The 16,675-nt window shown below is 43.8% G+C and overlaps 1 protein-coding gene across 2 annotated transcripts in view; it reads left to right on the forward strand.

The window, feature by feature from the left end:
* Positions 1-1,598: 1,598 nt before the first annotated feature.
* Positions 1,599-16,675, forward strand: part of PRKACB (protein kinase cAMP-activated catalytic subunit beta) — a 116,202-nt gene continuing 101,125 nt past the window's right edge. The window contains exon 1 of one of the 2 annotated variants that reach the window (XM_075002255.1): positions 1,599-1,839. In XM_075002255.1, coding sequence (XP_074858356.1) covers positions 1,794-1,839 — 46 coding nt within the window. In that variant the 5' untranslated portion in view covers positions 1,599-1,793. Of the gene's footprint in view, positions 1,840-2,003; positions 2,055-16,675 lie in introns of those variants that run through there. The other variant, XM_075002256.1, reaches the window with a different exon arrangement.

Below are 16,675 nucleotides of genomic sequence, written 5' to 3' on the forward strand. Positions count from 1 at the left end.
ACAAGCATCTGACACTTTTTTGGTATCATGCACTGATGGTATAGATTATCTGTTATTAAAACCAGCTATAATGTTTCATCTTCATTGCTATACCAGATCAAATTACTTCATTTGTTTTTTGCTGTATATATTGCTGTATATGTTGTGTGTGTTTGTTTGGTTTTTGGTCTGACAATTTTTCTTTTAAAGAAAATTTGCAAAGGTGTTCTGCATCAATAATGTTATTGTTTGATGTTCCAAGGTCTCAAAAAGTTTCAGAAATACTGCTCTAGGTAATGCACTCCAGTGCTTCACCACCCTCTCAGTGAAATAAACAATTACTGTAACACACTGTACCCAGCAATAAATATGGAAAAAACACAGAGGCTCCAATGTTAGGCAGAATTGTTTACCCCACCTCCTTAACAGTGTACCCCAATGAGCACATTAACTATGTGATCCACTTCCCCACTGGCTTTCAGTTCACAGCTATGGCAGGTCAAAGTCTTGGTCTTTATCTTGAGAGCAATAAATAGATCAAGAACAGGCTACTTCAGTGACTACCTCTTTACATGTACCCCAAAAAGATTTTGGTACTCTTCTGGGATAATGCAGCTCCCCACAAAACATGTACAAATCTGAGCAAAAGCTTCTTCCTGTTAGAGGGTGAAGTAATTCCGAGTCCCTCCAACTGTAATGCAAGACCTGCTGTTTGCTGAACCTTTCCCACCATAACTAAGTTAAAAGCATCTGACATGATAAAAATATATGTTTACAGGGACTCTACCTTAAAAAGAACATTTCTATCTAAAAATATCATAGCTACTGTTGTTATCCCTAGCACTCCTGGGGCAGCAAGAGACTAAAAGAAACATGATTGCTCCTTTTCCATCAGGTAGCTTCCTTTGTGAATTTTTTCAGCACTTAGCAGAGAAATGTAAATGTATCCTGGTAGGAGTGCTGTAAAAGTGCTAAGTAATACTAGTCTAGGTTGTCTATGTAGGAGTGTGTGTTGATGTGCTGGTGAGTGTTTCTACCTGTGTGTGGGTGAGTGCTGAGTCAGGCAGGGATGCACCGTGTCTGGGATGGGGGGGCTGAGTGCTCTGGGGATGAGGGGTGCCCCGTGTGATGGAGAGGCAGGACAGAAGTTAGCAGTGGGCTGCGGGGGTACTTGGGGGGGAATGCGGGGGAAGGCAGCCACGGGGGGATGGCTCAAGGCAGTGCTTGGGTGAGGGGGCACTGGGGGTGGGAGGAGTGGGGCAGGAGGGAGCTGGGGTGGGGGGTGGATGGCGGCAGCACTGGGAGGGCGGGAGGGGAGGCGGTTGGGGTGGGGGGTACTCAGGGGAGAGGAGAAGGATGGGAAGTAGCCGTGGTGGGGGCTGGATGAGGGACAGGAGGTAGCTCTGGTGGGGGCTGAGCGGGGAGAGGGATGGGGGCAGCCGGGGCGGGGGCAGCACTGGGGGAGGGGCTCTGCCTGGGCGCGGGCGGGGGCGCGGCGCGTGAGCTCTGCCCCTCTCCCAGCCGCCCGGCCCCGCGTCCTCAGCCGCCCCGGCCTCCCAGGACAGCGGCGAGCGGGCCGAGCAGCCGGGAGGAGGTGCCGTCATTTCCGGCCGTGTGCTTGAGTCGGGGCGGGGGGGCAGAGCGCTCTCCTCCTCCTCCTCCGCCTCCTCCGCGGCGGCCGGAGCCACAGAGCCCGCGCGGGGTGAGGGAGGGGAGCAGCCGCCGCCGAGCCAGCCGCAGCGCCCGCGGGCGGAGCCGCCAGACCCCCCCCCCTCCCCCGTCGGAGCGACACCGCACCCCCCCCAGCCCCGGCCATGGGCAACGCCGCCACCGCCAAGAAGGGCAACGAGCTCGAGAGCGGTGAGTGGGGAGACCCCGGCCCTGGGGAGGGGGCCCGGCGCTCCCAGGCCCCGCGGCCTAGCGGGCTGCAGCGCGGAGCTCCCTGGCCGGCGCAGGCCCCGCCGCCGGGGCGCCGCTGAGCGCTGGGGGGACCCGGGCTGCGTGGCGCTCAGGGCCACTTCTCCGCCAGCCTCGCCGCGGCTGGTGCGTCGCCCGGCCCGGGGCTCAGCGTGGAGGTAAGCGGCTTCCATGGATCGCCTCGCCCCCCAGCCTGCCGCGCGGCGCCGCTGGGTCCGGCTGCCCCCGGCAGGTGTCCGTCACGCTCCCGAGCTGCTGCGCTCCCAGCCGTCCCAAGGGCCAGCCCCTGCCTCGGCGGGATGGGGGGCTCTAAAGCAGTCGTCTGGCATCCTCCTCGCCTGCAGCGCTTCCCACGGGCCACGGCGGCGCCCCCCTCCCCAGCCTACCCCACCCCACCTTCGGCGGCGCTCTGGTGGGCCACTCTTGCACCTTCCCAGCGACGCTGTGATTTATCAGCTGCTTGTGTGTTTCCTGGCTGCCGGTGTGACTGCAGGACAGAAACTCCCCGGTGCTTTTGAACGGATGAGCGTTGTCGTCTCCTTCCCCTACCGCTCGTCATTTAGTGCCTCGGTGGAGCTGGGATGTGTCAGTGCTGCTGGGGGAAGTGTTTATGTAGGCGGGGAGGTAAAAAGGTTACTTTGAGTTTTTCAACAAAACAGCAGCAGTGTAGCGCTTTAAAGACGAACAGAATGAATGATTTATTCGGCGATGAGCCTTCCCGGTTAGGCTTTACAGTGGTACATGTCTGCTCTTTTCTTTTGTTGGAGTGCAGAACAAGAGGGCTACCTCTCTGATGCTATTTGGTCTTCCGAGTCGGAGATGTAGCTCCATTTTGAACTATGTGAATTAACGGCTTAATGGGTTTGGCTCGAGGTGTCTCATCTTTAAATGACGTGAAACTGATTCAAAACTCCAAACTCTTTCAGTCTTGTAACTGGCTTGCTTACTACTCGATAACTTTGGATAAGTGGGTAAATTGCATGGCAGGGCACAATGTAAAAGTATTTATTTAAAAGAATGTTGTATTCTTAATCTTTTCTTACCTCTGTCACTAAAAATACCATTGGGTTTTTATAAATGAAGGAGCTTTAAAATATTTGTCTCTGTTTAACTTTTCCATTTACTTATCCTTTAATCTTAGCCTTGCAGTCAGGTTTACGGAGGTAGACCCCACCACCACATGTACAGAGGTCCATTGCTTTTTCTGATATCAGAGGGGCTGTGTTAGTCTGTATCCACAAAAACAATTAGAAGTCCGGTGGCACTGTAGAAGCTAACAGCTATATTGGAGCCATGAGCTTTCGTGAGCAAAAACCCATTTATGGTCCACTGTGATTCTTTTCTTTCAATGTTCACATGACAAAGTGGGACTTTGCCCATGAAAGCTTATGCGCCAATATATGTTAGTCAGCAAGGTGCCACAGGACTTCTCATGATTTTTCTGGAGTTGTTTGTGGGCCCAGACCTTGGCGTTGACGATAAAACTAGTGTGGTCCGTTTTACATTCTACAGGTTGAACCCCTCTAATTCAGAATTCTGTAATGCAGCATGATTTTAGTTGGATGACCACTTATCAAGCGTGTGGCCATGTTTCACATGACCCCAGAAAGTTTATTTCCAACCACCAATCCTGGCTCTCAGTGTTCTGTGATGTTTTTTACCTCTAATATCTTTTAAGAGCCCAGTAAGCAGTGGAAGTGTTGGTAATGCTGCTAAACAGTATGACTTCCCATGATCCAGCAAATTCTCTTGCCTGGTACCAGTCAGGTCCCACTGGTGTCAGTGTGAGAGGTTCAACCTGTAGTTCACAAACACTACTGTGTGGTAGCAGAATTTTTATTACAAATATTAAATCATTGATTCATGGGGGTAATAAAGACTTTGATGTAAGCAAAAGATTAATCCAACCATAGAAAGGATTTTGGAATTCTGAGGTGCAACAGTGTATTTCATAACTTCTTTCTCACTCTCATTTTTAAAGTGCTTACGTATAAAATAATGTTCTAGATAGAGTGCAGCATTCAGACTTCTATTTTGCCAGCATGCTTAACACTAGGAATTTCTGTAGTGATAATTTAGAATTGCAGAAGTAAATGGTTCCTTGTTTGTCTACCACTTGTGTAAGACTTGGATTTGTTTATTGTTTAGGCTCAAGTAAATGTAAAACATGTAAACTTGCATGTAGTAAATGATTAGAAGCAAAAAGTGATGTTTAGTCTTGTTAATAGGCATAAAAGTCTCTTAGGAAAAAGAGTGTTTTGGATTTGTTGTTAATGTCTGGTCTAAATTCGCAGTTATCACCCAGTCTTTCTGCTTCTCTTCTGAATTACTCTTGCTTGAGTTGCATCATATATCCAAACTCCTAGAATTCTGAATAAATTATGCAAGATGGCAGTAGAAAAATACCCAAGGTTACTAAAGGGTATATGCCCTTAATCCAGTGGTTCTCAGACTGTTGTTTGGGACCCTGTTTTGATGGGGTTGCCAAGTGCTGGCATTAGCCTTGCTGGGGCACAAGGCTGAGTGCAGGGAGGATTAAGTTATAGGCCCCATGCCTGGATCTGAAACCCTTGGGATTCAGCTTTGGCCTCTTTGCCAAGAGAGATGGGGCACTAGATCTACTCAAAGTGACAGAGGTCAGGCAGATTAAGCTTTGGTCCCCCATCCCCCTCTTCCTTGGGACACGTAGCAGTTGTTGCAAAAAGTCCTTGTAATATGGAACACAGCCCCCACAACTCCAGGGTTTACTGTACAGATGCTACAGTGGCACAGATATAGCAGCTGGGCCCCTGTAGCACCACAGTGCAGACACTTGCTATAGCAACAGAATGGGATTTTTTTTTCCTTTGCTACAGTTAGTGTACTCACTTGAGAGGAGGCAGATAAAGTCTGCAGAGGAATCCTTCCACAGATTCATTGCTATCTATACTGTGGTTTAGATTTGCCTGACTCAGGGTGCTAGTGATGTGGCTAGGTAAACCCATATTTTAGATATAGACCAGGCATAAGTTTACTATATACCATGTATGTGAGCATGGACGAGGGAGGCATAGCAGGAAAGGAACTAACAGCATAAAACAAGGCAACTTAGGCTATAACCCACTTTTCATCTACCTGCTTACATAATATTTGTCTCTTGTATGTAAGTCACACCCATTTATGACTCCTTTAGCCCTAGATAAAAAATAGTCACTTGCACTACCATAGACAACATTGTACAGCAGATCCAAAATTACCATTTTGATTCCGTTCACTTTCAAGTCCTGTTTGTATGTAGTTCAAGATTATGGTTTGGATTCTATTATTTTGACTAACATACAACTATTTACTTTGCAATCCTACAAAGTTCATTATTGGTTACTGATAACTTTGCAACAAAGACAAAAAAGCTAATGAAACACAAAGGCCACATTTAAGTGTATCAGATTTTGCAATATAAAATGGCCCACTCAGACACATTGTTGCAGTCTACGTTGACATAGACAGCCAAAGAGCTCTCAAGCTATACTTCTGGAAACAGCAAAATTCATTGGCTCATGAGCTGGTCAGTTTCCTGGGTGTCCCCATCCCCCGCCCCACAGAGCCAGCAAACTGACCAGGGCAGCAGCTTTGGTCAATTTCTTGGCTGCTGCCAGTGTAGGGGAGCCAGGAACCAGGATAGCATGGCTCCCCTCCACTCCTTGGAGCCAGGAAACTGACCAGACCACTAGGTGGGCTGATCAGTTTCCTGTCTGCTTCTCCCTGCCTTACCCCAGTGGTCTCCCTGTCAGGCTGATAGCCGCAGGTCTGGGGGAAGACAGGGAGAAGGGGCTCTTAGCTTGCCTAGCATCCTTCAGCTGTGACCGCTAGGCAGGCTGACAGCTGTAGAGCAGCTTCAAGTTGTGCTTAACTCACATTAAAAGCTGTGCATTTCAAGGGTTTACTGTAGTGTCTTTAGGCTAAAATAAAGAGAGCTGTTATGATGTGTGAGACAGAAACAGTAAGCTGCTCTCTCTGGGTGGATCCTATTGCCTTTAGTAAAAACGTCTGGAAGGACTTTGCAAGATAAAAGCGTTAATGGTTGTAACTTGCATGCTGAGTGAATCAGAAGATTATGTAAATTACACAGAGATGGACTTGCTCACGTGCATTTCCACATTTGTCTTTGTGTATATTTAATGGGCTAATTCTGTCCTTTAGATAGCTATGACCCTTATTACTTTATTGTAACTGAGAACAAAGTTTGCCCCCGCTGTCTAAATAGCTAAATCTGGTTCAGTGCAATTTAAATATATCATGAAGCAAATTAAATTTTAAAAGAAACCTTTGTTGACTTAACTTAACTTATAGCTATTTGTGAAAGAAAAAAGTGGGTGCTTCTACACTACATTCACCTTTTGGAGGAGGAATGCAAATGAGGGAAGTAGAAAATGCAGCTGAAGTGCTGATTTACAAATTTTTCATTTGCATAATCTCATGTGATCACATTTCCAGAAGAGGCTTTTCAAAAAACAAAAACAGCCATGTAGATGGGGTTCTTTTGGGGGGGAAAAACATCATTTTTGAAATAACCCTTCTTTCTGAAACAAAATAGAAAGAGAGGCTTTTTTGAAACTGCTTTTTTTTTTTTTTTTTTATATTGAAGGAACCCCGTCTACACAGCTGATGTTGTTTTTGGAAAAGCCTCTTCTGGAATAAGGGAATTTCACAGTCAGGGTTTCCTTTCAAAGTGCCAGCATCTACACAGCACTTTCACTTTTGAAATAACTGCACTTTGAAGACTGCATCTCCCAGGAATATGCAAATGAGGTGTGGGATATTTAAATACCCTGCCTCATCTGCAATTTTGATCTCCCGGATTAACGTATGCCCTCCGAAAAGGAGGGGGCTGTAGACCGGCTATAGTGTGATATTCCCCATGCTCCTTGGATATAAATTTCAACTGTTCTGAAGATCATGCCTTTAGGGGTAAAAAGTTTGTTTATTCTTCATGTCTAGTCATTTTTGGTTCCTCCATTAAGAATACCAATATATGTTAGTAATACTGTTGGCAGTTCTTTTAACATAGATGATTCTCTATTAAGAATTGGACAGACCCTCAGTTCAGCCCATACAGACACTGAATAGACATTTCCATAGCTATGTCATTAGTCACCAGGGACATACAGGTGGAAAGTTCTGTAATTCACTATTGGTCTCCCTGGACCATGCAGTCCCCTGTAACAATAGTGTTTGGGCCTTCAGATGTGATATTTAAGATTTAACTGTAGTTTTGTTCAACAGTAGCAGTCCCCTTAAGAGTGTGTTTATGAGCCTTGACTTTCACATTGTCAGTTGACACATTTAAATACATTAGCTATAGAGAGTATATCCTAAAGCATACATAAGATAAAATCTTTATTCCAGTAATGTTTCTTGTACATCTACCATCCCCAAGCAATAGATTTAAAACTGTTTTCTTTTATTTTGTGCTCGCTCTGTTTCTGCTATTGGTTGGGTGGACTTTGAGCTTCTGGGAACCAACATTAATTTCAATTACTTCTTGAACTAACATTTTGAAAGCATCTTTGGTGGAATTATTCTATTTAGTGTTTTGTGGATGGTCACATCTGAGAGTTTCCTTTCACAAGAGACTCAAAATGAGAGTAGCAGAGGCCTTTCAGCTCAGTATTGATCCAGATACTCTGAGATATGTGGGAAATCTTGTGTAATGTCAGTTCATCGTATGCCTGTTGGTAGACAGTACAACTTATTTTGTTTTGATTTAATTAAAAAAACCTGTTCACAACTCAAAATTCCCCAATACAGTAGTACAGTAAACCCTTGAAATGGGGGAGTTCTAGTTGTGCTTAACTCACATTAACAAGATTTAAGCACAACTCAAAATCCTGCTCCACCTGGCCCTGGCTCAATGCCCCCAGCCCCGTGCAGCCCCCGGTTGAAGCCCCCCAGAGCCACATTCACCACCTGCACATGGCTCCATCTCTACCCCCGCCCCATGTGCGTCTCTGGCTCAACCTCCCTGCACCTGGCTCTGGCTCAACCACACCCCCTGCCCCCATTCAAACCCTCCTCACGTGGCTCTGGCTCAACTCCACTTCTCTGCAGCCCTAATCCAACCCAACCCACTGCCAGGCTTAACCCTCCCCATCGGCTCTTCCCCCCGCAACCCCAGGACTTACTTTGCAAGAGGAGCTCCAGTTGCTCCTGCTGCTTCCCAGCTGCAGAACATGAATTCCGCTGGGGAAAAAAACCGTCCCCCCAACTTATGCGAAATCCCAGTTACATGAGGGTGCGTGGGACCAGAGCCCTCATGTAAAATAGAGGCACTACTGTACATAGAAAAGATAGTCATACAACAGCATCACAAATTTGTTAACATTTTGCAGTTGTTCTGTACTTTTGATCGCTGAGCTGCTATCCATTGCTCCTGTTTGTAGGCTCAGATTGTCTTCCATTTTAAAGTATCTTATATCATTTTCTACGTTTGCTGTCTTATATTTGGGTAGTGCCCACACGTTTATCTGCCCTTCTGCTTTCTTCAAAACATGTTCATGACTTTTGTTACTGACGTGCTTGTGAATCACTGAATTCTTGGCTTTTGGCATTCTTAATACAGCTAAGTTTGTCTGCCCTGGACAGTTATTGCAGTGCTTGATACCAGCCCTTGAGTGATTGCTCAATCCATCTGAGAACTTGTATTAGCGCAGCCCAGGCATTAATGTTCCTATAACAAATCCCTACCTGCTTTCCTGTGTCCTGACTGTATGCTCACAGGCATGTACCTGTTCACATAATCCAGGGGTCTTTGTGCTAAAATACCTTGGGATTTTTTCATAGTAAACTGTCAGTTGCAGGTCTTGTAGCAATTGTTGGCACAGTAAATGTAGTCATGCTGTCCTGGATTAGGTTAGCACAAGTTGACTAGTCCCCTGATTGCTATGGGACAACATATCATGTGGTGAAAATTTAGTGTAAGGCAAGAGTCAGCAATCTTTCCATGGCATCTGTGGTTTGAGTGTCAGTGATACTTTTAAAAGTCCGTAATAGTCCTACTTACAACAGTTTCATTAATAAATAAATAAAGATGTACAACTTTACTATTTGAGTCTTTAAATTTCCATCTGGCCAGGTTTTTTAAATATCTAAAAATGCCCAGGATTTTAATACGGGTTGAACATTCTCTGGGCCAGCAACATCCATGGTCTAGCAGGCCCACAGACGTTGCTGAACCACAGAGGCTTCCCCTGCCACTCTGATTGCCTGGACTTCCAGCCAATGAGAGCAGTGGGGAGGAAGAGGCAGCATCTAGAAGCGTGGGAGAAAAGTCTCTTCAAAGCACTTTTCTTCCCGCTGATGTTTCCCCTATTCAGGGGCGGGTGCAGCAACAATGCTACAGGGGGATAAGTGTCTTCCCTTCACCCACCCTGGTCCTACACCCCCTCTTGCCTACGCCCCCCTACCCCACCCTGCTCTTGTCCAGGTCCCCACTTTCAGCCTTTTCCTATACCCTCCCACTCACCTCCAGCCTGCTCCTGAATCCTGCTACTGACTGTTGCATCTTACCTCCCACCCAAATCCCCATGCCCCAGCCCATTCCTGAATGCCCCCTTTCCCACTCAGATCCCACACACCCACCCCCAGCCCACTCCTGCACACTCCCTCCTAGCCAGAACCCAAACACCTATACCCAGCCCATGGGGGAGGACGAGAGAAACAAGCCTGCAGCAGGTTCTTCAGGGCTCTGCAGCGGAGTCTCCAGCCCCAACCCTGTGCTGTACTGGAGCAGGAACTCCTGGGGTGGAGGGGGCAGTTCCAGCCCTGATTCCACATGGTGCAGGGCTCTGGCCCCAGCCCTGCAGCGGGCGCCTGTGCATCAGGGACTGCCATAGAAGGGCTCCAACCCTGCGCTACAGCAGGGGAGGCTGGAGGCTGGGCTCCAGCCCAAGCCCCAGCCCCACAACATGCAGGGCTCCGACCCCAGCCCCACACTGCCACAGGGGCCTTCGCAGTAGGGGTTCCAGCCCTGTCCTCTGGCCCCCTCCCCTGCTACATGGGGGTGAGGAGGGATGGGGCTGAGCTCCTGCTGCGTGCCATTTAAAATCAGCTTGTATGCCAACAGTGGCACATGTGCCAGGCGATGCTGACCCTGGTCTAAGGGTTTGTCTTCACTGCTGTTAGCAGCTGATGTTTTATGGTAAGGTGACATTCAAGAATTATCCTAAGGTAAAAGTACAGAGGCATTTTAGTTTTACTGCAAGGCAAACTTGCTAAGGCCAGGTTGACCTCTGTGAGTTTACATAGCAGTAGAATTAGAATTCATTGTCTGCGCTGTTTTCTTATTTTGGGGTAGCCACTACATGTTAATTACCCTAACATAAAAAATCCCTCAGGTTTTTTTTAGCTGTGAAGACAAGCCCAAAGAGACTACTGCAAACCAGTAGTGGGTATTCTAAGAAGACAGTTATCACTTTATAATACCGAAAACATAAAATACCTGTCCCATGACATTAGCAGTGTTGTTGTAGCCATGTTAGTGACAAGATATTAGAGGGACAAGACAACTGAGGAAATGTCTTTTATTGGACCAACTTCTTTTGGTGAAATTGGCAAGAACAGTTCTGGTCAAGCTTGAAAATTTTTCTTTTGATAACAGAAATTGGTCCAATAATAGATATTTAATCACCCACCTTGTCTCTTTTCCATGTCATAACTGTTCTTTACCAGAGCAAGCTTGACATCTTAAACCAAGTGTTCTCTGTAAAAACAGAAGAGAACAGCCATTGTACTTTGTAATGGCTGCTTCGTTTGGTATGTGTTCTATCTGCTTTGTAGACTAGACCACAGAATAGAATAATAGATCGTATTGTCTACCTTGTTCAAACAAGAAAGCTAAAAAGTCCTTTTTCAACATGAATCATTATTATCAGATGTATTACCACATAAAGCAGGGATGGACAATAAAAAGGTGCCAGCCCACCAAGGTTAGTCTCTGGCAGACTACTGCTGCTGTATTTCCCTGCACCTCCTCAGGTATCAGGTGATCGCAGCTGTTGTTAGCACTGGGAGCTGTGGTTGCCCAGTACCTGAAGAGGTGCAGGTAAACATAGTGCAGGCAGCAGCCCACCAGGGACGAACCCAAGAAGCCTGGCTCCGTCTTGTGGGGTGGTATACTGTCCTGGTGTATATTCTGTTTGTAGAGGCACACTTTTGGTTTATCACACTGTAGCTGATAAATTTCTATCTTACTGTTAAAAAATTTGAGAATGTTTAACCCTAGAGGACCAGGAGTTCTGATTTCTTACTGCTTTTAGCAAGTGCATACTTGGAAAACTACTGCACTTGGTGCAAACTTATGCTACAGCAGTTTTGACACTTTCTATGTTGACAGGGTTTATTCAGTGTAGTTAATCCACCTTTCTGAGAAGTTATACATTGGTCAACAGAATAATTATTTTCTTGATTTAGAGGCACCTATGCTCAGGGTTAGGTCAACCTAACTACAGGAATCATGATGTGAAATTTTTCATGTCTGTGACATAGCTGGGTTGATTTAATTTTTAAGTGTAGAGCAGGCCCCACTTTTAGCACTGAAAAACACACACACTAATTGTAATATTAAAGGGTGAAAAAAAAATCTGGCAGCACGAATAGCTATTATGTCAAAGGAGCAAACTTGAGATTTAAGCACAGAAAATACCATTACTTTGTCTGTGCCTAGAATCCATTTTTTTGTTCTTTTCCCTGACAAGTGAATGGGAGATGGCCTAATTAAAGGTACATATGCGTAGAGGAATAGATGAGTAACTCCAGTAGTATTTATGATGACTTCAGATTGATGTGATATTAAGCAGTTTGAATTTCTTTGTCTGTCTTACAGTGGGTAGTGGAAAATTAGGTGATGTTTAAATATTGTAGCTTAAACTTGCAATGCATTTAAGGTGTCTATTTAACCAGCGGGCCTTATAGATGAATGTAAAATGAGGTACTTATCATGTAACTCTAGTTGGTAAGAAGGGGACAGGGAGGGCACAGGAGAAAGTGTTACCAGGGCTAAAATCAAAGCATGTGGGAGGGGGTACAAATTTGAGATTGTCTTCTAATGTGCACCAGTATGCAAAGGAAAATGGTTCACATTGCATGTTACAGACTTGTCTGCTGTATCTTTAAATTTTCTGATGATTTCTGATGCAGCTTTGATACTTAATTTTTAAATTAATATATTTTAATGGCTAATTTATATTTAAGTAATACCGTCATTGATGGGAACTACACAAAACTATATAATAGATTTACTGGTTGAATTAACATTTAGTTTTACCAAGCTAACTTTAGTTTATGTATGGTAAGAATATAAGCTTGGGAAAGCAGATTATTTACTCAATTAAAATAATTGTTTTGAGCTTTGGATGTTCTTTGAAGCTGTTTGTTCCTGCGTTTTCACAGGTGTGAAAAGAGAATTAGGCCCATTTTTGTTTTCTAAAGTGCTCTCCATAAATCAGAATAATAGTACTGTACTGTACAGTGTATGATCACTCCTGTTTTTAAAATTGTGGGCCCTACTGATGCAGTTGCATTCGTGTTAATGAGCCCTTATGCTAGCATGGAGCCCCATTGAAATCAGGCAAAAAGGTCCATCAGTGCAAGGTGGATTCTGAGGCTGTGTCTACACTATGAAATAAAGTTGCATTTATTAAAGTTGACTTTATACCACTAGATCTTATAAAGTCAGTGAGTGTCCAGGCATTTGGAAGGATCACATAGTGTGTCTCTGTCACCTTTGCTAAGTTTGACTATGTCCTCTGTGCATTCTGGGTTCCTATCCTACAGTTCCTGCACCTCTGTTACATTCTAGGTTTCCGTGTCAGTGTGTTATGGAAAAAATGCACCACAAGTGGTTGTGAGTATCTGGTGTCATCATCCCAGAGTGCATTGCCCTCAGTCCCTGTTCCCATTGAAAACAAACTGCCAAATGCATTTTCACGTCACTTTTCCAGTCTGCCCTGGCACATGCCATTACAAGGCTAGTGGGCCAGTCATGAGAAAAGTAAAATGCAGAAATAAAAATCTGAAAAGTTTCAATTTGGAGCCATTGAAAAGTTGTGTTTTGGTATTGTTGAAATGCGTTATTTTGATTAATTTAATTTATACCCGGAAACCATGTGGCGGGGCTGGGGGAGACAAGCCTGAGAGCCCACCAGCCACATGATGGGGGAGGGGATCCAACCAGAGAGCTCAGCAGCCATATGGGGCAGTGGGGACAACCATGTGGTGTGGAAGGGTGGCCGGAGAGCCCAGGCTGATTCTGTTTCCCACTTCCTGCTCACCTGGAAAGCAGCAGAGGTGAAGGCAATGGTCAGAATGGGCAGATTGGAGCCATCGTGGGATACTTCTGGTGGCTAATACAATTGAATTAAACAATGCTTTGTCTACACTAGCATGAAGTCGACCTTGTAAATTCAAATTTAGTGTTAACTTCTTATGAAAAAGCAGGAGTAGAAAAGTCGACCTTGGGCCCCCTTAAAATCAACCTAATATATGTAGTGAAGACAGGTATATTATATAATCGACCTTATGCTCTACTGTAGACATAGCCTGAAACTGAGGCTCCAGCTTGTAAGTTATTGTCAGAACAGACAATCAGCAGTGTATTCCAACATTGCAACCTGTTGTCAAACTGGATGCTGGGCATGTGCACTGAGTTTGTGCTCCAAATACAGTAAACTCTTTCTTTGCAGTCTGTCATTTGGAATACTAAAATAACCAGCATTTTAACCATAAGTAAATTTTAGTTACATTTTTCCGTAAGTCCAGTATAGTGAAATAAATACAAGTAAATATAGCAATCATGGTATATGTTTACAGTGTACAATACTACTGTTAGTAAATAAATTACTGTGCATACATTTTTGTTTGTTTCTTAATATCTAATCTTGTTTTTCTTTAGTGCTATGCATTATTTAGGTATACCTCTCTTTTATCCAGAAATTTTGAATATCCAGCAACCTCCCAGTCCCAGGGCTGCGAGATATGAAAGCGTGTACTGTACATTACCTAAACAGGGTGGATAAAAATAAATGATTAACAATCTGTTTTTTATTTAAATTGAATTATTTTAAATAATCAATAAAATACCAAATTGCTCATTTAAAAACAAGTCACAATTAAATCATGAACCTGCTACACTGCACTTAATCTCATAATAGTGAATTAATTGCTCTTGTCTGTCCACCTTCACTGCCAGCTTATGCTTCTTGAAAGTTCTGGGGTTTCAGCATCTGTTTTTTCAGTAGACTAAAGTAACGTGCAAAGAGAAACAGGCTGAATAGGATTGTTTTTGTTCTGTGCTTATGTGGTAGTGGACCTGGGCCAAGCATGGGAGAGGAGTTAACTAATACATTGTCTTAAAGACAGAGAAGATATTGATAAGGACAGAGGCAGCATAGAAAGGAACAGTGGAGTGGACTAGAAAGAAAAACAGAAGGCATTCAACACCACCAAACTTTTGCCCCAGAAAAGTTTAAATATCACCAAACTTTTGCCCCAGAAAAGTTGTCATGGCTTCTGGGCACCAGAGAGACCCCATCTGAGAATACTTTGAAGAAATAAGTTCCCTGGATAAAAAAAGGAAAACATGTCAAGTGCAAGATGATGGTTCAGGGTCTAGTTGCAAGAATGAAATATCATAAGGAATGGTGTAGATGAAGATGTGGATATATCTGAAGAATAATGTGGATCAACTGATCAGTGACTTAAATAATTTGCTTTGTAATGCATCATTCTTCAGGATGTACTCTATGCCTTTTAGTATAAGTATGATTTAGCAAGTAAATTCCCAAGCTGTTTGCTATGTTGGATATTGCTAGGAAGTAAAAGTTAAGTTTAGCTAATCCTTATGTCTTGTTTAATTAGTTAAGTAGGTTAGAATCTTTATCTCAAGTGTGCACTGTAAAAAGCATCCAGTTGCCACCGATTGCCATTTTCTTATCTTTTATTGCATAATACATGTCCCTTATATTGAAACATTGTATCCACATAATGTAATGGTGACACCATATGTCTATTCAGCTTTCCCAAAGGAACCCTATCCTGTGCTTGTTGTTCAATGAGGCTTAATCCAAAAGTAAGTGCACTCTAAACACAATCAGTCCTAACTCTTTTGGTAACTTGGAATCGGATCTGCATCTTTGCTGAGAAAATGTAAATGATTAACTGAATAATAGACTGAGAAGAACTATTCAAAATCATTTTTGAATTTTATTTCAGTATCCCATTTAAACATAAGAGACTATCTATATGCAACAACTTCAGAGTGATCCATTGGTACTTTAAGTAGCAGTGCTTCAACGAAACATACTTCATACACAGTGTCAGTAGCAAGCAAAATATTTCAATCATCCAGTAAAACCACCCTGGTGGATGGCTTTGTAGTAAGGACGAGCATATACGAACAAGAGACCATAAATAAAAAGACTGTGTTTTTTCATTTCTGTTACTATTTCTCCTTGTTGCATCATTAACAGTAAACACCTTCATTGATATGGTTGAGTCTTTATGGCCAGGTTGCGCTCCACCAAGTAGAACAGACATGAGTGGAAGGTTGCTAGATAAAATCTTTGAGAGGGAATTTGAACAGTGTGCAAGACAAACTGAGGGGAAATTTTGCCAGTTTAAACCTTGATGAATGGAGCAGCGTGCACAATCATCAAGTAATATGTACCTGTGTGACTACAGGAGATGGAGTTGCATATCTTTCAGTAAAAATAGAGACATTGGGAAATGGCCACATAAGAGAATAATTAAAAGAAGTGTCAACAAAAGCTGTAATAACCTGAATAAAAAATCAACTGTCTCACGCATAATTTTGTCACAAGCAAACATGACAAAGATGAGAAAATACTTAGAAGAAGAAACAGAAATATGCTGCGTAATGACACATGGCTGCAGTGCCCATGCAATGCATTTTTAAGCCAAAGACTGTGGTTGAATAGTTGGAAGAATCTTATCCAAAGTATCTAAAATTGAATTTGAGTAGTGTAAAGGATATACTCAGGATACTGAAGCTTATTACCCATAACCTTAAACTTCAGAGAAACTGCTGATGCATTGGTGATGCTGTCAAAATTTGGAGGGCACTTCAAGAGACACTGACAAATGGAATACCTTACCAGAAAGTTAAAACTACAGGAAATAAAGAATCAAATGGCTGAAACACTAACACAACCTCATTTTCTTCTAAACATTCTCAACCCCAGATATAAAGCTAGATGCCTAACTTCTGAAGATGGTGCTGCTACCATGACCTGGGCATCTCAAAATCACTCCTCAGGTATGGCAGTCATAATAAAATTCAGGGCTAGAATGATGCCATATAATCATTATGGCTACACTAGAAGCATCTGTCAACAGACATTTCTGTTGGAAGAGATTTTCTGACAAAACATCTGTCGACAGAGTGCGGCCATACACTGAAGTGGATCACAGGAACGATCCCTCTATCGACAGAGGGCTGCTCTCTCACCAAAACAGCCAACCCGAAGCACCACAGACAGGGCTGCCCAGTGTCCTGGAAGCCCTGTCTATCAACAGAAGGCCCCACAAAGCATCCACACAGCTTTTTGTCAACAGAATTTGTTGACAAAGGCTCTCTTCCTCATCTGGGAGAGGCAAGAGTTTGTTGGTGAAAGTGCCAAGTTTTGCTGACAAAACATGTTTTGTGTGTGGACATGCGACTAGTTTTGTTGGCAAAACTCGCTAGTGTAGCTGTAGCCTACATGTTTAATTATGGTATTTTGAACAA

This window comes from Carettochelys insculpta, chromosome 9 (assembly GCF_033958435.1).
Source record: "Carettochelys insculpta isolate YL-2023 chromosome 9, ASM3395843v1, whole genome shotgun sequence".
NCBI lineage: Eukaryota > Metazoa > Chordata > Testudines > Carettochelyidae > Carettochelys > Carettochelys insculpta.